The 21063-nt window shown below is 39.7% G+C and overlaps 4 protein-coding genes across 4 annotated transcripts; all 4 read left to right on the forward strand.

Annotated features, from left to right (window-relative positions):
- The first annotated feature begins 1361 nt into the window (after positions 1-1361).
- Positions 1362-5275, forward strand: LOC115140008 (beta-centractin). The gene is made up of 11 exons (XM_029677989.2): positions 1362-1546; positions 2389-2453; positions 2574-2649; positions 2816-2941; positions 3114-3238; positions 3510-3726; positions 3864-3956; positions 4094-4268; positions 4391-4452; positions 4589-4629; positions 4719-5275. Exons 1-11 carry the CDS (start codon positions 1499-1501, stop codon positions 4819-4821), a joined length of 1131 nt encoding a protein of 376 aa, XP_029533849.1. The 5' UTR covers positions 1362-1498; the 3' UTR covers positions 4822-5275.
- Positions 5276-9004: 3729 nt separating this feature from the next.
- On the forward strand, positions 9005-15333 carry LOC115140009 (BTB/POZ domain-containing protein KCTD9-like). The gene is made up of 12 exons (XM_029677990.2): positions 9005-9162; positions 10828-10949; positions 11054-11097; positions 11176-11272; positions 11405-11463; positions 11560-11688; positions 11852-11919; positions 12006-12101; positions 12207-12356; positions 12444-12549; positions 12653-12786; positions 14025-15333. Exons 1-12 carry the CDS (start codon positions 9115-9117, stop codon positions 14139-14141), a joined length of 1170 nt encoding a protein of 389 aa, XP_029533850.1. The 5' UTR covers positions 9005-9114; the 3' UTR covers positions 14142-15333.
- Positions 15334-15822: 489 nt separating this feature from the next.
- On the forward strand, positions 15823-16675 carry LOC115140012 (progonadoliberin-1). Its single transcript, XM_029677993.2, has 3 exons — positions 15823-16117; positions 16259-16357; positions 16542-16675. The coding sequence occupies exons 1-3, from the start codon at positions 15980-15982 to the stop codon at positions 16599-16601; spliced, it is 297 nt and encodes a 98-aa protein (XP_029533853.1). The 5' UTR covers positions 15823-15979; the 3' UTR covers positions 16602-16675.
- Positions 16676-16878: 203 nt separating this feature from the next.
- ankrd39 (ankyrin repeat domain 39) lies at positions 16879-20815 on the forward strand. Its single transcript, XM_029677992.2, has 4 exons — positions 16879-17327; positions 17432-17535; positions 17649-17852; positions 19325-20815. Exons 1-4 carry the CDS (start codon positions 17228-17230, stop codon positions 19469-19471), a joined length of 555 nt encoding a protein of 184 aa, XP_029533852.1. The 5' UTR covers positions 16879-17227; the 3' UTR covers positions 19472-20815.
- Positions 20816-21063: the final 248 nt, after the last annotated feature.

Consider the following 21063-nt stretch of genomic DNA (forward strand, 5'->3'; position numbering starts at 1 on the left):
TAGCGGTCTAAGGCACTGCTTCTCAGTGCTAGAGGCATCACTACAGACCCTGGTTTGATTCCACACTATATCACAACTGGCCATGATAGGGCGGCGCACAATTGGCCCAGTGTTGTCCTGGTTTGGCCGGGGTAGGCCATCATTGTAATTAAGAAATTGTTCTTAACTGACTTTCCTAGTCAGGATAGTAGGATAAAAATAACTAGGATAAAAAAGTTAATACATTAAAAAAAATGGCTCCAACGGGAAGCATTGATGCACTCTGCTTTTAGAGAGCCCACTTCAGAAGAAAAAAATACAAGTTAAACAGGTACGGTCCATAGCCTATGGAAAATATTTTGTTTGTTTGTTTGCTACAGGGTAGGCCTACCAGGTCCTGCATTAAGAGCTATTACCTTAATATTTGAGTAAACTCTTTGGAATTGTAATCTGTGGGTGTCACCGAGTAGGTGAAGCTGTACAGTGGACATATGCATGCCCCCAATGCAATTATGCAGTCTAACACATCCAGAGGGATCTTAATTTTTTATATATATTTTTTTACTGTTTGTCAAATGAATTATTATTGCATTATTTTTAAGTTATGTAACAACATTCCAACCTCGTTTAGCATTATCTAGTGGTCCAGATATGGCATTATTCCACTACTTGTATCCATTTGGATCAGTTTCAATGGTGAGCTTTTATTTTCAGTGTGCGCGCACCCAGTGGTGGAGAAAGTACCCAATTGTCATACTTGAGTAAAAGTAAACATACCTTAATATAAAATAACTCAAGTAAAAGTGAAGTCACGCAGTAAAATACTACTTGAGTAAAAGTGTTTGGTTTTAAATATACTTAAGTATCAAAAGTAAATAGAATTGCTCAAATGTACTTAAGTATCAAAAGTAAAAAGTATAAATAATTTCAAGTTCTTTACATTGAGCAACCATAATTTTTATTTTTATTGACAGGTAGCCAGGGGTACTAACACTCAGACATAATTTACAAGCGAAGCGTTTGTGTTTAGTGAGTCCGCCAGAGCAGAGGTAAATTAGTAGGTAGGACCAGGGATGTTCTCTTGATAAGTGTGTGAATTGGACCATTTCTGTCACAATGTACTTTTGGGTGTCCGGGAAAACGTATGGAGTAAATGTACAAAATATAAATAGTAAAGTCAAGTATAGATCCCCCCAAAACTACTTAAGTAGAACTTAAGTATTTTTACACCACTGCGTGCACCCTATTGTTGCTAGCTAAGCTTCATACGTCACCGTTTTACTTCAAATCAAATCAAATCAATCGCAAGCCAATGGCTTGCGATTGGCTTGTGTGGCTGTACGTCGAAATCGCAAAAACAACCCTCTAATCGTTGCGCAGAGTGGGCGGATAATAGCTGAGCCTATCTAGCGATACATTTATATCTGCATCGTTGCGCCACATAACAAGGCGAAATCAGCTAACTACAATGCTAGGACAAAAGGATTCATAAAGGACCTATATCTATAAGGTTATCACCATGGAGTCCTACGATATAATAGCAAATCAGCCTGTGGTTATTGATAATGTAAGTAGCCAACATCATTGGTAAATGTAACGGTAACTAAGGTAACCGAAAAGTCGCTAACGTTAGTTTGCTTTTCAATGGGTGGGGATCGTTGTCTTGTTTATAGCTAAAGTTAGCTAGCTGATTAGCTAGTAGTATGCTTTTGCAAACCCTCTTATTGTCCAGATGGTTAGCTAACAAGATTAGCTAGCTAAAGCCACAGATATCAAATATATTTGCTAAAGCCACTGACTAGCTTTGCTACTCAGTCAGTAGCTAGTTAGCTACCTACCATAGCATTGTGAGACGGGAAGGGTGATAACCAAGGCTAACAACAAGCTCACGTTAGATGGTTGCATCCCCAACCAATCCATCCATATGCAGTATGCGAATTATGGGGAGCTTTTCAACTAGTTAGGTTAGTTTGCCAGCTAGCTATAAATAAGAAGTCTAGCCAACGTTAATTATGAAAGAAAGGACGAGTTAGGAAACTAGCGCATCATCTAACGTTAGGCTAGATTATTAACAGCCTTTCTCTTCAGGCTACTTGATAGCAGTATTATTGTGAAATAAAATAAATCATAATTTACTTATGCATCATTGTGTTGCTGATCGTAATCAATACAAGGCATTAGAGTACAATAATTAAGGAACAGCATATTTTTACTACTGATATTGGGTCTGACACAGTAGTTTACAATAGGCCGGTGTGCTGCCCCTCAGCACTCTCTCATGACTACTGACTGATATCACTGTACAAACAGGATGAACAGATGGGGCCAGAGACGCCCTCAGTCCCTATAATAAATGAGTTAATATATGTAGCTGACGTTGCAAGGACCTACATGTTATTTCTCTTTCAGGGCTCCGGTGTTGTTAAAGCTGGTTTTGCAGGAGACCAGATCCCCAAATACTGCTTCCCAAACTAGTAAGATCAAACACTACAGCCATCTCAACACTATAATATTAAATACTTAAATGTATTTGACTGAAATGCTTTGTTTGAATGAAAAGTGTTTGTAAAATTATCCATGTGTTTACCTTCTAGTGTGGGTCGTCCAAAGCATGTTCGGGTGATGGCAGGTGCTCTGGAAGGAGATCTCTTCATTGGCCCAAAAGCAGAGGTACAGTGCTCTACTAAGACCGATGCCTGTGGCCCTGTGTCACTGATAATGTAAAGGGCTTTATGGGCCTGTATGCCTATATGCTATTAACACTAAATCTGTATTTTTAAACAAAATATAGTACTTTGGCTGCTATTCCCAATACTTTCTCTCCATGTGGTTGTAGGAACACAGGGGGCTCCTGTCTGTGCGGTACCCAATGGAGCACGGTATTGTGAAGGACTGGAATGACATGGAGCGCATCTGGCAATATGTGTACTCTAAGGAGCAACTACAGACCTTCTCTGAAGAGGTATTTTTCTCTGGTTTCTGTGACACTTATTCTGGGTACTTTTAATTTGATCATGAGAGCTTGTGTTCTCTCTCAGGGCTTCTTGAGGTTAATATGAATTTTTTTTTGTGTGTTTTTTTTTTACTGTTTCACTGCATTTACTTTCTTTTGCATTTCTCCTAATGTCCTTTAGCATCCTGTGCTGCTGACAGAGGCCCCCTTGAACCCAAGTAAAAACCGGGAGCGTGCAGCAGAGGTGTTTTTTGAGACCTTCAATGTACCAGCGCTCTTCATCTCCATGCAGGCAGTATTAAGCTTGTGAGTTTGTTTTTCCTCTAGATATCTTCTCTTGTTTGCCAGCCTTATGTTGGGCATACCGGTACATTAAAATATTTCACTCCCAAAGGAGGAAAATGGTCATCACTAGTTATCACAGCCATATAGGTCATAAAACCCCTCCTATGGCTGTGGTATTGACAACTAAGGAAACCCCAGGTTAATATGACATGTAATGCATTAGTAACTGTAGTGTTGTGAAAATGATCATTAGCAAAAACAACCGTTTTGAATGTCTCTTTGGATATTGCAGATATGCCACAGGCCGGACTACAGGAGTGGTGCTGGATGCTGGTGATGGGGTAACCCATGCTGTGCCCATCTATGAAGGCTTTGCCATCCCTCACTCTATCATGCGGGTCGACATTGCTGGGCGTGATGTTTCACGCTACCTACGCCTGCTACTGCGCAAGGAAGGCTATGACTTCCACACCTCAGCTGAGTTTGAGGTTGTGCGCACTATCAAAGAGGTATGGATGAAGAAATTGTTGTATTTTTGATGGGGTCAAGGCAAATAGTTGTATAAATCTTCAAGACACTACCAGTCTTGTTATTGGTTTCATTCTTTGTCCTTGACGCCTGTCGCCCTAATTGTTTACGTCTGCAGAGAGCATGCTACCTCTCACTGAACCCACAAAAAGATGAGACCTTGGAGACAGAGAAGGTGCAGTACACTCTTCCTGATGGCAGCACATTGGATGTGAGTCATGTTAGATTCATTCTCAAAATGTTTAAGATTTAGTGTTCTGGAAGTTAAATATTACTACTTACTTTGACATTAACATATAAACTGTTGTACTTTACTGATGAATTGACAGCTTGTTATCCCCTGTGTAGATTGGCCCTGCTCGGTTCCGAGCCCCAGAGCTCCTCTTCCGTCCAGACCTGATAGGGGACGAGAGTGAAGGAATCCACGAAGTTCTTGCTTTTGCCATTCAGAAGTCTGACATGGACCTGCGACGTACACTCTTTTCCAACATTGTTCTCTCTGGGGGCTCCACACTCCTCAAAGGTATGGACTAGAGTCCTGTCCCACCAATTACATATTGAAGACTGTAGCAAACAAACTCCACTCCTTCAGCATTGGCTAATTGTATTACTCTCCCTGTTTACAATTTTGTTTCTGTCCCAAAGGTTTTGGTGACCGGTTGTTAAGTGAAGTAAAAAAGTTGGCACCTAAAGATGTGAAAATAAAGGTATTTGCTGCCTTGGCGCCGTATTTACCCATGTATGAGCAGCAATTTCAATGTAGTATGTTTAATGTTGGTGCAACATATTTCTGAACTAGTTGTGCTGTTTCACAGCCAGTTTATTTCCCTGTTTCTCTGTTAGATCTCTGCACCTCAAGAACGACTCTACTCCACGTGGATAGGGTAAGTAACGTCATGTGATCAGCCACACTTAGATTAAACAGTCTTTCCTGAGTAATGGATGGTAATGATCCTCTGTTGTATGCTTTAAGGGGCTCCATCCTTGCGTCACTGGACACCTTCAAGAAGATGTGGGTGTCAAAGAAGGAGTATGAGGAAGACCGAGCACGTGCCATCCATCGGAAGACATTCTGAAGAGACTGGTGGTGCTCCTATTCTGCCCCAAAAAAGTCCACCAACTAGTCCACCACACCCCCTGATGGGGAGAGCCCATGGCTCCCTATGGCATGCCTTCTACGGACTCCCCTACACGCCATATGACGGGGAAACTGGCCAGGACTGGCAAAGTGTTGACCAGCATTTACCAGAAAGACCCAGAACCTGTCCCAATGACAAGGCTTTAAGTTGCATCTCTTGATATTGTAGATTTTATTTTTGTTTTGTTTAAACACATTCAAGGCTAAGCTGCATTGCTTGATTCAAATTCTGTATTTATTCTGCTGTGTGTTATGCCCCATAAAATCCATCACTTAAATGACAATGAAGGTGAATGTTCTGCTTTACTTTGATAGATTCAATTAAGACTTGTTTTTACCTTTGGGTGTGGTTACTGTGGCACATTAAACAGTGTGCAAAGATACCTTAAGAACTAGTTGAAGTTGTCTCCTTATTTCCCACAGTCTGAATGGAGACAGTTTAAATTAATTGTTAAAATATGACCCAGTGTACTATAACTTACACCGACTCCATTTAAAAGTGTTGCTTCATATTTAACTGTTGAAGATGAGACACTGATGGATTTTAAAAAATGTACAGATGTTGCAATTTCTGAGGATAACTTTCCCTTATTTCAAACCCAAGTGGATCTAAATTGTAATAAATATTTGATCGGTTCATCATTTAACTCAACATTGTAAGGGGACTAATATTAAATCATGAGTGGACCATATGAGTTAAAAGCACTAACACATTGGATAATATTATCCAAACTGGTATGGTTTACTTCCTCTAATTAGTCTAAACTTTTAAACTGCACCAAAACGTATGCAGACATGATAATGGGTTGGTTGTCATGTTTTCTGCTGGATATTTGCAATCTAAACCGAATTGGAATTACTGACTTCATTTTATATCAAAATATGTATATTTTTGTTTCAAGAGGAACCATGTGACCATACAAATACTAACACTAAAATTAACAGTATTGCTGAAAGAAAAATGTCTTTCATTACAATACATTTGTGCACTCTGCTGAGATGTATTTTTGTTGTGCTGAATACATTAGCAACATGATTTTCCACACCTTCATCCACAGTACTACAGTCACTCACAGCTTTGCTGTGGTTGCTAGGAAACTCATGTAAGGCCTGTCTGCCAGTAGACATCGCCCTCTTGTGGCTGTCCACTGTAAGTACATAAAAAGTCCACAAGTGTACTGTTTGGAAGTTGTAAACATGCGTTGATTGCAGTTGTGATTCCACTGTGATTATTATTATTTGACCCTGCTGGTCATCTATGAACATTTTGAACATCTTGGCCATGTTTTGTTATAATCTCCACCCGGCACAGCCAGAAGAGGACTGGCCACCCCTCATAGCCTGGTTCCTCTAGGTTTTTTCCTAGGTTTTGGCCTTTATAGGGAGTTATTCCGAGCCACCGTGCTTCTACACCTGCATTGCTTGCTGTTCGGGGTTTTAGGCTGGGTTTCTGTACAGCACTTTGTGACATCGGCTTTATAAATACATTTGATTGATTGATTGATGTAACTTAAGATTTTGAATAAAATTCTCACTGCAGATCCTCTCCAGCTCTGTCAGGTTGAATGGGGAGCTCTCCAGAGATGTTCGATCGGGTTCAAGTCTGGCCTCTGGCTGGGCAACTCAGAGACTTGTCCCGAAGCCACTCCTGCATTGTCTTGGGTGTGCTTAGGGTCGTTGTCCTGTTGGAAGGTGAACCTTCGCCACAGTCTGAGCTCTGGAGCAGGTTGTCATCAAGGATCTCTGTACTTTGCTCAATTAATCTTTCCCTCGATCCTGACTAGTCTTTCAGTCCCTACCGCTGAAAAACAACCCCACAGCATGATGCTGCCACCACCATGCCTTCACCGTAGGGATGGTGCCAAGTTTCATGCAGGCATTCAGACCAGAGTCTTGTTTCTCATGGTCAGAGTCCTTCAGGTGCCTTTTGGCAAACTCCGAGCGGGCTGTCATGTGCCTTTTACTGCGTGACTACCGCAGAATGCTGTGGTAGTCATGCTGGTTAAGCGTGTCTTGAATTCTAAATAAATTACAGTGTCACCAGCAAAGCCCCCCCACACCATACTTTATTTAACTAGGCAAGTCAGCTAAGAACAAGTTCTTATTTACAATGATGGCCTACCGGGGAACAGTGGGTTAATTGCCTTGTTCAGGGGCAGAACGACAGATTTTTACCTTGTCAGCTCAGGCATTCGATCTAGCAACCTTTTGGTTACAGGCCCAACGCTCTAACCACTAGGCTACCTGCCGCCTCAATTCTTTACGGTGGGAAATACACATGCGGAGATCATCCGTTCACCTACTCTGTGTCTCACAAACACACGGTGATTGGAACCAAAAATATCAAATTTGGACTACAGACCAAAGGACAAATTTCCACCGGTCTAATGTCCATTGCTCATGTTTCTTATTCAAAGCAAGTCAATTCTTATTGGTGTCCTTTGTAGTGGTTTCTTTGCAGCAATTTGACCACGAAGGCCCGATTCACACAGTCTCCTCTGAACAGTTGATGTTGAGATGTGTCTGTTACTTGAACTCTGTGAAGCATTTATTTGGGCTGCAATTTCTGAGGCTGACAACTCTACTAAACATATTCTTTTCAGCAGAGTTAACTCTGGGTCTTCCATTCCTGTGGCGGTCCTCATGAGAGCCAGTTTCAATCATAGCTCTTGATGGTTTTTGAGACTGCACTTGAAAAATAATTATTCAAAGTTCTTAACATTTTCCTTATTGACTGACCAGGTCTTAAAGTAATGATGTACTGTTGTTTCTCTTATGGCTATCTTCTGAATACCACCCCAACTTGTCACAACACAACTGATTGGCTCAAATGCATCAAGGAAAGAAATTCCACAAATGTACTTTTAAGAAGGCACACCTGTTATTTGAAATGCATTCTACCTCATGAAGCTGGTTGAAAGAATGCCAGGAGTGTGCAAAGCTGTCATCAATGCAAAGGGTGGATACTTTGAAGAATCTAAAATATATTTTGATTCGTTTAGCACTTTTTTGGTTACTACATGATTCCATGTGTTTTGATGTCTTCACTATTATTCTACAATGTAGAAATTAGTCAAAATAAAGCAAAACCTTTGAGTAGATGTCTGAGATTTTTACTGGTACAGTATATAAACAAACAAAAAAACAGGACCCTGTCTTCCAAAGATAATTAGTAAAAATCCAAATTTCTTCACAGATCTTCATTGTAAAGGGTTTAAACACTGTTTCCCATGCTTGTTCAATTAACAATTAATGAACATGCACCTGTGGAACGGTCGTGAAGACAATAACAGTTTACAGACGGTAGGCAATTAAGGTCACAGTTATGAAAACTTAGGTTCTACTGATTCTGAAAAACACCAAAAGAAAGATGCCTAGAGTCCCTGCTCATCTGCATGAACGTGCCTTAGGCATGCTGCAATGAGGCATAAGGAGGCATTGCTCGTTCTGATATTTCTCAATTTATTTTTGGATTGTGTATTGCTAGACTGTTAGAGCTAGAAAACAAGCATTTCGCTACACCTGCGATAACATCTGCAAATCTGTGTACGCAACCAATAAACATTGATTTTAATTTTTTTAGGTACGGGTATATCCCAATGATTCCAGATAGTAACTACCATATGGGTGGGTGGACTGCAGAGCGTGTGGACAATGTGGATAGCACCAGATATACTTCATTTATTAACTAAATCAAATTATGATAATACCCTTTTAGTGTACGAACTTTTTGAAAAGACTGCCCGAAATATCTGGTGGGATAGAGTTTTGGCCTGCCTGGTGATGCAAATGAGTTAATAGACCAATTATTGCTTGAGAAATTGCTCTTTGCTCTGGTAAACTATTTTTGTTTATTTTTTAACATTTTGAATGAAACTATCACAAAGAGGTTAAGGACCTTAATTGTTACCCAGGAATGATTTGATATTGAGATAAAACCCGGCTGCATTGGACCTTTAACGTATTACTGACGGCACGCACCGGCTTGTAAAACGATTGCACCCAATGATGGCCCCTGATTGGCTCACCTACTTTCTGTTTCAACATTTGATTGGTGTGAGGCTTAACGCCTTAGTAATATGCCCATTCCATTGGTTGGTTGGCGTTAACCAATGTTCAAGGTTGTCTTCTTGCTGTTTCGTCCCACTGTCAAGTCTGCTAGCTAGCTACCTCTGGAGCATCCTTCTGGGGCTCATTGTTCTAGAATTAGTATTAAAGCTTATTACTAAGAATGAGAAGAGTTACTGTTTTTGTGAACGGGACGTCCAGAAATGGCAAGGTGCGTACAGTTAGCTTAGCTATTGAGCTAAAGTTAGCTAGACTAGCTAGCTAATTTTAATACAGCCTCATCTTCGATGCAATTAAGACACTAACAGCCAAATGTCCAAACAAACTGGTTTAGTTGCATCGAAGTTATGCGGCCCATAATTTGTGTAGGTAGCTAACGTCAGTGGTGGAAAAAGTACCCAATACTTGAGTAAAAGTAAAGCTACCTTAATAGAACATTGTTGAAGTTAGTCGCCCAGTAAAATACTACTTGAATAAAAGTCAAAGTACTTTGTTTTAAATATACTCAAGTATCAAAAGTGAAAGTATGAAACAGGGGGGGGCAATATACCATGGTTAAGGGCTGTTCTCATGCGCAACGCGGAGTGCCTGGATACAGCCCTTGATATATATTGGCCATATACCACAAACCCCAGATGTGCCTTATTGCTTTTATAAACTGGTTACCAACGTAATTAGACCAATATAAAGACATGTTTTGACATACCCGTGGTATACGGTCTGATGTACAACGGCTGTCAGCCAATCAGCATTCAGGGCTTGAACCACCCAGTTTATAATTAGATATATAACATGCACCAAACACCTATGTCTAAGTGTAGTTTCATCAGATGGGGGGCATCCATAACTCTATGCAAAAATAACTCTATGCAAAACTGCCACAGTAAGTGTATATTTTTTATCTGAAGGATTCTTTCTCATCTGCGTGAACGTGCCTTAGGCATGCTGCAAGGAGGCATGATGAAAGATGAGGGCTATATGTTTCGCAAGCCGTTTCGCAAGCGATGATTATTGACGTTTCTAAACCTTAAAACACAGCATCGGGATCGTATTTCACATGAGCCAGTCGTGGGTGAAGCTAATGGCTGAAAACTGCAGGGAGAAGGCAGAATCCCACCTAGAATTTTCTCTCAATGCCAAACCCTTCATTGAGACAGTGCCACATTTTCATTTGTTTCAAAATCAAAATGAAAGAAAAGTTGTCTTGCAAATTCAGCAGGCTCTGACTTTTATAAGTTCAGTCTTTATTTTATTAATGCCATCTTTGGTGTGCTTCTTTATTTTACCTTTATTTAACTAGGCAAGACATCTTTTTCCCCAAACCTATTTATTTTTTATTGAGTCATACATACAGTGTTAGATTGTGTGAAGTTTACTAAATGTGTAATGTGATTATATTTTAACATGACTATTTTTAACACACAAAATAATGTTTATTAATAAAATATTTAATCCATTGTCTACCTCAAATGAAGGGGATGATGACTTTGCAAGATTGAGGGAATCTGATTTCATTGTTCCTTAACTCGCGATTTAGTAATTTCATTCCATTTCATTCTGAGTAAGTGGAGTTAGGCTGCCCCGGAGCAGGTTAGTTCTGAAAGATTCGTTGCTATAGAAATGTACCTGACCAAAAGGTGAGCCACTTTCGTATGACAAGTTATCCCGAGTTGAACTCAGAGTTGACTAAAGTTAAGTCGCTAACTCCTGGCAGTCTTGGTAGATTTGAACTTTGTTGTTGTTATCTGTCTATAAGCAGTGCTCTAGCTGTGTGTCATCATATCATATTGCTGAGTCTATATTTAAGTAAGCAAGAAATAATGGGTTTGCCCAAATCAGTCTGTTTTATGACAATAACTCTGTTTTCCTTTATTAGGTTGTAGCTGTGTATGGGACCTTGACTGACCTGTTATCTGTAGCAACCAATAAGTTGGGAATCAAAGCCTGTAATTTATACAATGGAAAAGGTGGTCTTATAGATGACATAGCGCTCATCAGGTATTGTTAACTTCCTTCAACACTTTGTAGTTTCATGCACTTGGAAAATCCTTACTCCTGCCAATATTGAGTATTAATTTCTCTACAATTTCTTCTTATTATAGGGATGATGATGTTTTGTATGTCTCAGAGGGAGACCCCTTTTTTGGTGAGTTTGTGTCCTCTAATTCTTTCCTTGCAAACCATTTGGTTTGAGTTATCCCTCTGAATAGTGTTATTATCTTAGACCCACAGAATAATGTCAGGGCTAGAGACGATCGGCCTGGGGCACACACCGATTGGCTGACGCTTAATATTGGAGGGCGTCTCTTCACCACCACACGGTAAGCAATGGAGGAGTTATTTCCATGGTCTGTGAACATCAGAAGTCACAAATGAACATCTTTCTCAGTATTATTGCCATCCACTTTATCCTTTGGTCACTTCTTTCCTCACAAACTGATATTTTTTTACAGGAGCACCTTGGTCAGCAAGGAGCCAGAGAGCATGCTTGCTCACATGTTTCGGGAGAAGGGTACAAATAATTAAGTCTGTCACATCTACTACTAACCCTGCTACCTTTTTTTTGTGATTTACCCATAATGATGTCCCTTCTATCCTTGCTCTGCAGCTGTATGGGGTAACAAGCAGGATGAATGCGGTGCCTACCTGATTGATCGCAGCCCAGAATACTTCGAGCCTATTCTTAATTACCTGCGACATGGCCAGCTCATTATCAATGAAGGAATCAATTTACTTGGTATGTATGGCATTTACAGCCAGAACTTTCATTACATTGATTCTATGATACTGCTCACAGATGAATGAGAACACTTAATTTGTGCATGTTGAAAACAGTATTTAGATTTCTGAAATATTGACAATATATTAGCTCAAATCAGTAAATTAAATGTGAATTTCAGGGGTTTTGGAGGAGGCCCGTTTCTTTGGAATTGAGCAGCTTGCTGAGCAGTTGGAAGTAGCAATAAAGGTGAAGAACTCCAGCTACATATTTCAAACGATTTATTACATTTCAACACAGCATATTGATCCATGTCACCCCATGCTTTTCTCCAGAATAACCAGACACCTGAGGACCACTCTCCCATCTCTCGCAAGGAGTTTGTTCGGTTTCTGCTGGCTACACCCACCAAATCAGAGCTCCGCTGTCAGGTAAAACGCAACACATTTGCAACAAGGACAACGCACTGTTGAACATGAGATCCGGTCTAACTAACATGACAGGTGAACCTGACAAATAATACCTTTATCCACAAGGGACTTAATTTCAGTGGTGCTGATCTCTCTCGCCTCGACTTGCGCTACATCAACTTCAAGATGGCCAACCTGAGTCGCTGCAACCTGACACATGCCAACCTATGCTCTTCAAACCTGGAGCGCGCTGACCTGTCTGGGGCCAACCTCGACGTGAGCCCATAGCTCCTTCACTAGTCTAAGAAATCTTTCAGAAATTAGCAGTATTTTGTACGGACTGATTTTGTCTTTCTGTTTTAGGGTGCTAACTTGCAGGGTGTCAAGATGCTCTGTTCAAATGCTGAGGGGGCGTCTCTCAAAGGATGCAATTTTGAGGACCCATCTGGACTCAAGGCCAACTTAGAGGGTAAGCTTTCTAATAGATTTTTATGATAAGAGGAATGAGAAACATGGAACCGATAACACTTGTTTAACCTCTGGTGTTGAACATCTAATTTCTGTCTTATTAGGTGCCAATCTGAAAGGGGTTGACATGGAGGGAAGTCAGATGACCGGAATTAACCTGCGTGTGGCCACTCTCAAAAATGCTAACCTGAAGAACTGTAACCTGCGGGGTGCCACTTTGGCAGGAACCGATCTTGAGGTAAGCTGAGGGCATTTAAGAGGATTAATCTTGAGACAAAAAATTAAGTCAAATAGAATTAGACTACTCTTGTAATCATTTTAAGTTTGTTGTTAACTTCTTTGCGCACCCATCCTGTTAGCGGGATCATTTTCGTCAACATCCACTGAATTGCAGAGTGCCAAATTCAAATGAAATTACAAAAAATATTTAATTTTCATGAAATCACAAGTGCAATATAGCAAAACACAGTTTAGCTTGTTGTTAATCCACCTGGCATGTCAGATTTTAAAAAAGCTTTTCGGCGAAAGCAAACGATGCTATTATCTGAGGATAGCACCTCCGTAAACAAAGAGAGAAAGCATATTTCAACCCTGCAGGTGCGACACAAAACGCAGAAATAAAAATATAATTCATGCCTTACCTTTGACGAGCTTCTTTTGTTGGCACTCCAATATGTCTCATAAACATCACAAATGGTCCTTTTGTTCGATTAATTCCGTCGAATATGTATCCAAAATGTCCATTTATTTCGCTCGTTTGATCCAGAAAAACACAGCTTCCAACTTAAGCAACGTCGCTACAAAATATCTCAAAAGTTACCTGTAAACTTTGCCAAAACATTTCAAACTACTTTTGTAATACAACTTTAGGTATTTGTAAACGGGATGATCTGTGTTCAATACAGGAGGAAACCAAACTGACGCTACTTTTCTGGTCACTTGCCTCCATCAAAAAGTAAACATGAAGTGACCCTCGTTTTGAACAGGGCTACTTCTTCATTACACAAAGGAAAAACCTCAAACAATTTCTAAAGACTAGTGACATCCAGTGGAAGCGGTAGGAACTGCAAGAAGGTCCCTTAGAAATCTGGATTCCCAATGAAAATCCATTGAAAAGAGTGACCTCAAAAAACAAAAAAAATCTGAATGGTTTTTCCTCTGGGTTTTGCCTGCTACATAAGTTATGTTATACTCAGACATTATTCAAACCGTTTTAGAAACGTCAGAGTGTTTTCTATCCAAATCTACTAATAATATGTATATCTTATCTTCTGGGGATGAGTAGTAGGCAGTAAACTCAACAAGTTAAAGGTTTGTCAGTTAGATACCATGAAGTTGTCAATCCTAAAATAGATGTCACGGTAATAAAACAGTTAAGGTTAGTACCAAGAATAATGACTGTGGTTAGTACCAAGAATAATGACTGTGGTTAGTACCAAGAATACTGACGGTTGAGTTTCGTTTTACTCCTCACAGAACTGTGATCTGTCTGGCTGTGACCTACAAGAGGCCAACTTGAGAGGGTCCAACGTGAAGGGGGCCATTTTTGAAGAGATGCTGACTGCATTGCACATGTCTCAGAGTGTTAGATAACTCTCCTGCACATTCCATCTGGGTTCAGGCTGGTTAATCTCATGGATGCCTGGCAAAGGTCTTCATTTGTCAGCCAATCCCACCCACCCCTACTATCAAGCTTCTTTGACCCTTGTGCAATACAGGTAGTTTTTTGCACATCCCTGGCATTCCAGCTCATATACTAGCTTTAAATAATTTGCACTAGAGCACATTCAGGGATATTTGTTTAACTGTCTTTCCTTATTTTTCCCCAAAACCAAAATATTTCATGTATGTTTACAATTATGTCTGGATTCAATCCTACCTTATTAGTATTCTTTTAAATTCTAGATGTATATACACTTTCTTGATTATTTAACGCAACATCTCTGAAAGTCAGATTATTAAACTATAAGTGCATGAAGGTTTAAGGTAACAATATAAGGGCATGGTTTGACTGTACATTCTTATCAATGTACTTAGTTTTATGTCAGAAAGGCTTTATGATTAGGATAATGTTTTTTCTACGCCAAAGCCATACTGTAGCATGATAAAAATGGCAAAAGAATTTGCTGTTATTGCACCACCTAATTATGCTGTGGATTTCATTTTTCTTATAATAATGTGGCTGATGAAACAGAATTTCAAGAATGCAATGTACTCTTCATTGATAATCACTGAAGTCAGAAGCTGCCTGTTGTTTTGTTTGGTGTTCTCTGTGAATCTACCTCGTTTTTTTTTTACCACTTTCTGATTTATATCTAGTTCCATGCATTTCATGGTGGTTTTTGTCTCTTGTTTTATGAAAACCATTATTCATCATATCCAAATATGATAAGCAAATAATCAAAGTGAATAAGCTGTTTTTTAATAGTGTTTACTGTCATTTTCAAGCTTGTGGATTACCTAGTTGTATGAGGAAGATGGTTGTATAACAACACTCCCATCACAATGAATTGCATATAATTCAATCATGTTTTGAAGTTTGCACAAATCTGTCTTAAATTAAACATTTTGTTCACTAACTTCTGTTTTACTTACTCGCAGGACACCAAAAAGTTGAATGTGGTGCTTGTAATGTTTTTTATTTTATTTTTTAAATCCAGTGCTTACAAAACTTGTGTGTTTTATAAGGATAGCAAAATATCACTGCTGGACTGTGATTGTTAAAATCTGTCAGTTTGTTTAAGAAAATGTTTGCATGTTTAAAGACTGTATTTTACCAGTCTAAGGCTGCTGAATTTTTTTCTAGGTGTAGCTGAAACCTTTTTGAGATGCAATATTCTCTCTCTATACTCTATTCCATAGTAGGTACTCTTTTGTCGTGATAATGAAGGCAATCATAAAGAATATTGCACCTTGCGTGTGGAGATCGTCAGTATCAGGACCTTGTAGAAAATAACAATGGTTATTTATTTTGATATAACATATCGACGAAATATGGAATGAAAGTTAGTTAAAGACTGGGGGTGTTTCTCTTCCTCCCCTGTCTATAATTATTGCACTCAAGCACAAAAATGTATTTCAATAAATTACTGTTATCAATAAACAAATGCCACTGTGTAATTAAAAATGAAATACTGTTTTCACTAACTTTCCAGAAGAACACCAAGACCATGTGGCTAATTAATTGTATCGTTGCTGCTGTAAAAGTGCACAATCATTCCCAAAGTGTTAATCTTTTAAAAGGCTATTAGGGGTGGAGGTGCTTAAAGCTGCTCTGTAATATATTTTTGAGTGGAGCCTTTTTCTGTAATCCACTTTGTCCTCCTGCAGCAGTGATGGAACTGGTGGGTATGGCATATGGGAACTAAGCTGCCTATAAAACCTCAGACACCTGAGTTGCTTACCTAAAGTAATAAGGCTTACTTTGCAGAATGGAAGAGAAAAAGGTCTTGTTGCTGCTGCTTTTGGTAGCGCCTCTAGTGTCACAGGGTTGCTGTCAACATTGGTTCTATGGCTTGAACCCAGGGGGGAAAAGAGTTACTGACAGCCTGTCTGACACCCTGGACAATGTAAGTACTTTACCTATTCATAATATGGAAGCAAAAGTAGCTAGGTCTTTTCCTAAAGGTTGTGATGGTAAAGTATCCAATGATGGCAGGGATGTTCCTATAGTTGCATTGTAAAATCTAGTTAAAATGACAATTCTACAGCTGGCTGAAGACCTTCCGAAGATAGACACATCTTGCAGTTTGTTTGGCTGTGCTGATGTCTCACCTCATCCCGAAATGTACTGGCTGAGGGCATTACTTGTGAGTGACATTTACCATTTTTAAAATACATTTCCCTTCAAGAAGCTACCCAGAAGTTGAATATAAAGGGAGGTTGTTTTGGTAGTTAAATATTGAAACTTTTTATGTGTTTTTTTTTTCTCTCAATGTTTTAAACAATTTGTATCCAAATTGTAAGTAATGTTTTTCATTTACTTTTTTCTAGGTAAGCCTCGCTGACAGACAAAGTGGACTCAATAATATATATCAACTGTATGCTAGCTAACTCTATTAAACATTGCCGTGCCATCATTGTGTTTTGTGGTGTCTGTTGGGGGACAATTTTTGCAAGATCGCATATTACAGGGTATGGCTTTAAAACAGTGTAACACGATGTCAAAATACAATGACGGGTAGGCCATCATAAATAAGAATTTTTGATTAATTAACTGACTTGCCTAGTTAACTAAATTCCAACAAATGATTGCCAGTATGAGTTACGTTGTCTACTCTTGTAGCAAACCTTTATTTTGAAAATGTTTACAGCATGGCTTTATGTCGAGTTCCTGTGTACACGTGTTCATCACGGGTTAGTTACACAAGTATTTGTATACATTCTGTGATGGTGGTTCAAGATTATTAGCTTTGAGTCCAGATAAATAGCTAAACTCAAGCTCGGTTACTTTAGGGACACGTTTGCAGACAATCGTCCGGTTTTCGCTAGCATCTGTGTTCGCTACTTATGAGAGCTAGCTAGCTGTAGCTAACAACATTAGCTAGCTAACGTTAGCAACGTACAGTAGTGGGACTTGGAAGCCAGCTACCGAGTGCAACGTTTCCTCTATTTTCGTGCTTTGTTTTTCAAATGCGTTTTTTTATACAAGAACATAAACAACTGCACTGAAGACTGCAATGTCGTCTGGAGGCCATCAATGTAACGTTAGGTGTTGTTCCCACCAACTTGCGTCCCCCAGTGCGCACCAAACATTGGATGAAATGGACTTTGAAAGAGGTAACTATATTTGGTACTTTAGTACTCATTAACAGTTTGCCTGGTTAAATGGATCACAAAACAGATATATAGCTGTAATGAGTGAAGTATGAGTGATATTACAGGTATTTGGTCTGCTGCAATGGATGGAGACTTGGAGAGGGTCAAATCACTCCTCAAGAAGGGTACAGACCCTAACCTAAGAGACTCAGCCAATTACACTGCTCTGGTGAGGATGTCTCCAAAAGGCACAACTTATAATTTCACCTATATTTGGTAACACATTTTGTCTGAGTTGAACTGATCCTCCTAACCATGTGTAATGGTTGTGATTTATTTCAGCACTATGCCAGCCGCAGTGGGCATAAGTCTGTATGTAAGTTCCTTCTGGAGAGCGGGGCATGTGCCAACCCTCAGACGCCAGGTGGGGCCACGCCTCTTCACCGATCTGCCTACTGTGGACAGCTGGACGTGGTCCAGCTGTTGCTTCACCATGGGGCAGATCCCCAGCTATGTGATGGTGATGGATCCTCCCCTTTACATAAGGTGCAGTACTAGTCGATGGCTATAAAAGGAAAATAATGCCGAGCTGTAGTCGATGAACAGCATTCTCACATAGGTATTCCTCTTGTCCAGGTGGGTTAGGGCAGTGTGGTTGAGATTTGATTTGATTTGAAGCAATAACGGCTGCATTATGTTGTAAGGCAATACTGTAATTTAGGGATGAGCAACTGGTGGCCCACGGATCAATTTTCCTTCGATTTTCTTTTTTATAAATACAGTTGGAGCCAAATATATAGGCACCCTTGCACTTTAATCATTTCCTATTTCTTCTCAAATAAGTTGAAATGAAAAACAAACGTTTTTTCACCGTACGTTGTTAATGGATTTTCAACATTGAAAAAAACATGTAATTTTTTAAATTAAAACTTAACTTTGGGAATGGGCAAAATTATTGGCACCCCTGAGCTATTTTTATTTAACCGTTATTTAACTAGGCAAGTCAGTTAAGAACAAATTCTTATTTACATTGATGGCCTAGGAACAGTGGGTTAAACTGCCTTGTTCATGGGCAGAACGACAGATCTTTACCTTGTTAGCTTGGGGATTTGAACAGTCCAACCTTTCAGTTACTGGCCCAACGCTCTAACCACTAGGCTACCTGTCATGTTTAAGTGGTCCCTCTACCAACTGCTGGACTGTTCTGGAGTGGCCAGCGAAGAGTCCAGATCTGAATCACATCCAAAACCTATGGAGAGATCTTAAAATAGAAGTTTAAGAATTAGAGCAGTTTGCTGCTGAAGAGTTGCCCACATTGACAGTAGTATGGTGCAGCAAGCTATTTGATGGCTACAAGAAGCATTTGTTGTCAGTTATCTTGACCAAAAGATGCGCTACCAAGTACTAGCTCCACGGTGCCAATCACTTTGTCTATGCCATTTTGTCTTAAGTTTATAATTTTTTATTTAGAAAATAAAGTTGACAAAATACAATTTGTTTCTGCAATGTTGCAAATCCAATAAGATGTGAAGACCAAATTTGGTTGTGCATCAGCAATTTTTTCTCGTATGTCAGTCACTGACTAATCTCGGTTACCCAGAAGTAAAATTCCCGCGAAAGTCGTGTATCTGTCCATGAGAGATTAGTCTTTACAGTCACTCAATTAGCCCAGGTTTTAGATTGGTAAGTTAGTCTAACCAGCTATTTCCGGCCAGGGGGCCTCCATTGATTTTATTCGTCACTGTCACTCAGATATGATATTAACCACAAATATGTCAAAATATGTAGAATTGCATGAAATTAGCTGTAAAACTACAATTATTTTCTCTCCTCGCCAACTAAATGTAACTAAGGGCTGGCTCTGAATGCATGTGGGGTTATGGATGTGGGAACACAGACCCGTGAGCCACTGCAACCCATCATGAGTTCAGATATTTTGTGGGGCCCACCCCATCAAAGTTGCCCATCCCTGCTGTAGTTGTATCACTTACGCTGGTGTGTGTTGACAAAGGGAGCAGGCTGCAGAGCAGAGCCATGAAGATGTCTGCAGACTCCTTCTCCAGTGCTGTCCCTCCCTCCGGAGCCACACAAACAAGAAGTCCCAGGTACCTTACCAGCTAGCACCAGATGGACATCTGAAGGAGCTCCTGGAACCCCCACAATAACACAGGGACACCCAGCTTAACCAAAGTCAACACAACACATTACTTATCAGGTTAACTAGAAGATTATCTGTGAGGCAGTCACTTGTGTTCAGCTGTTTTGTGTTTGTTTTCTTAAGGTCCACACCTAAACTGGCTGGTAAGGGATTGATTTTATCTGGTGCAGTTCTTTCTCAACCAGCAGGGGGAGCAAGTCTACCAGCAATTGGTTTACTTTGTCAACTAGCTGTTTCTGCATGTTCACACTCACAAAATTCCATGGCATGCTGATCCTGACATCCTGGCCCTGAATTTGCTAGGTCTGGATGGCCCTTGGATAACTGCAGTAGCATGCGCCTGTTTGTCTGTACTAGCTGCTTTGAGCCATAGAGCAAGTGCACGTCTGTGAAAAAGATGTACTGAAAAACTGATTATGTGGTAAAAAATGAATCTGGCAGTAGTTTGCTTCTTGTTCTACTGTTTTTTCATAGAACGTGAAACTGAAGAGGCTTTCCATATGGTGGGAGGGTATTCCATATGGTGTGAGACTGAAATGTGTATGAGTGTGTTGTGGGGAGGAAGTAATTCTGCAGTTTATGGATTTTCCTTGGACAAAGGAAATAGCGCCAGCCTCAACAAAAATAGGATTAATCAAGCAAATGAGTTAGCTTTAGTTTGACCACATACATTATTTATATTATGAAAAATCTCTCATTTTGTCTGATCAGTTATGATGGATAAGACTTGTATAATGTCTAAATGAATGGATTTATGTTTGTTTATGGACACGAGAGGGAAAAATTCCATCTTATATGTCTGGACTTGGCAGTAGCTACTTGGCCAACATCCTTGCCTTTCAATAATTAGGTAAATATATAGTTTGAAGTTAAACTTTTTGCTCTCTCTCTCTCTCTAGCATTCATTAAACTGAATAAAACACTCGTTATATTATTAAAATCTTTACTACACATTTCACTGCACCTATCCAGTGTATGTGACAATAAAACGTATATACACTACAGTTAGAAATGTCCTTTAAAAAAAAATTTTTGTCTACTTTTTTTGGGGGGTCCATTAAAATAAACATCAAATTGGTCAGAAACACAGTGTAGACATTAATGTTGTAGATTACTATTGTTGCTGGAAAAGGCTGATTTTTTTATGGAATATCTACATTGGTGTACAGATGCCCATTATCAGCAACCATCACTCCTGTGTTCCAATGGCACGTTGTGTTAGCTAATCCAAGTTTATCATTTTAAAAGGCTAATTGATCATTAGAAAACCCTTTTGCAATTATGTTAGCACACCTGAAAACTGTTGTCTGATTGATTATTAAAAGCAATAAAACTGTCCTCCTTTAGACTATTTGAGTATCTGGAGCATCAGTATTTGTGCGTTCGATTACAGGCGCAAAACGGCCAGAAACAAAGTACTTCCTACTGAAACTCGTCAGTCTATTCTTGTTCTGAGAAATGAAGGCTATTCCATGTGAGAAATTGCCAAGAAACTGAAGATATTGTACAATGCTGTGTACTACTCCCTTCACAGAACAGCGCAAACGGGCTCTAACCTGAACAGAAAGAGGAGTGGGAGGCCCCGGTGCACAACTGAGC

This window comes from Oncorhynchus nerka, linkage group LG13, assembly GCF_034236695.1.
Source record: "Oncorhynchus nerka isolate Pitt River linkage group LG13, Oner_Uvic_2.0, whole genome shotgun sequence".
NCBI lineage: Eukaryota > Metazoa > Chordata > Actinopteri > Salmoniformes > Salmonidae > Oncorhynchus > Oncorhynchus nerka.

What these genes read in the sequence shown, in the direction of transcription:
- LOC115140009 (XM_029677990.2), top strand. Translation starts at nt 9,115, where the DNA reads ATGAGAAGAGTTACTGTTTTTGTGAACGGGACGTCCAGAAATGGCAAG. An exon ending in CGTCTCTTCACCACCACACG is followed by an intron (nt 11,273 to 11,404) that starts GTAAGCAATGGA and finishes ATTTTTTTACAG; the next exon opens with GAGCACCTTGGTCAGCAAGG. An exon ending in TGTCTGGGGCCAACCTCGAC is followed by an intron (nt 12,357 to 12,443) that starts GTGAGCCCATAG and finishes TTTCTGTTTTAG; the next exon opens with GGTGCTAACTTGCAGGGTGT.
- LOC115140008 (XM_029677989.2), top strand. Translation starts at nt 1,499, where the DNA reads ATGGAGTCCTACGATATAATAGCAAATCAGCCTGTGGTTATTGATAAT. An exon ending in TCATTGGCCCAAAAGCAGAG is followed by an intron (nt 2,650 to 2,815) that starts GTACAGTGCTCT and finishes ATGTGGTTGTAG; the next exon opens with GAACACAGGGGGCTCCTGTC. An exon ending in CTGATGGCAGCACATTGGAT is followed by an intron (nt 3,957 to 4,093) that starts GTGAGTCATGTT and finishes TCCCCTGTGTAG; the next exon opens with ATTGGCCCTGCTCGGTTCCG.
- LOC115140012 (XM_029677993.2), top strand. Translation starts at nt 15,980, where the DNA reads ATGGAAGAGAAAAAGGTCTTGTTGCTGCTGCTTTTGGTAGCGCCTCTA. An exon ending in TGTCTGACACCCTGGACAAT is followed by an intron (nt 16,118 to 16,258) that starts GTAAGTACTTTA and finishes ACAATTCTACAG; the next exon opens with CTGGCTGAAGACCTTCCGAA. An exon ending in ACTGGCTGAGGGCATTACTT is followed by an intron (nt 16,358 to 16,541) that starts GTGAGTGACATT and finishes ACTTTTTTCTAG; the next exon opens with GTAAGCCTCGCTGACAGACA.
- ankrd39 (XM_029677992.2), top strand. Translation starts at nt 17,228, where the DNA reads ATGTCGTCTGGAGGCCATCAATGTAACGTTAGGTGTTGTTCCCACCAA. An exon ending in CAGCCAATTACACTGCTCTG is followed by an intron (nt 17,536 to 17,648) that starts GTGAGGATGTCT and finishes GATTTATTTCAG; the next exon opens with CACTATGCCAGCCGCAGTGG. An exon ending in GATCCTCCCCTTTACATAAG is followed by an intron (nt 17,853 to 19,324) that starts GTGCAGTACTAG and finishes CAAAGGGAGCAG; the next exon opens with GCTGCAGAGCAGAGCCATGA.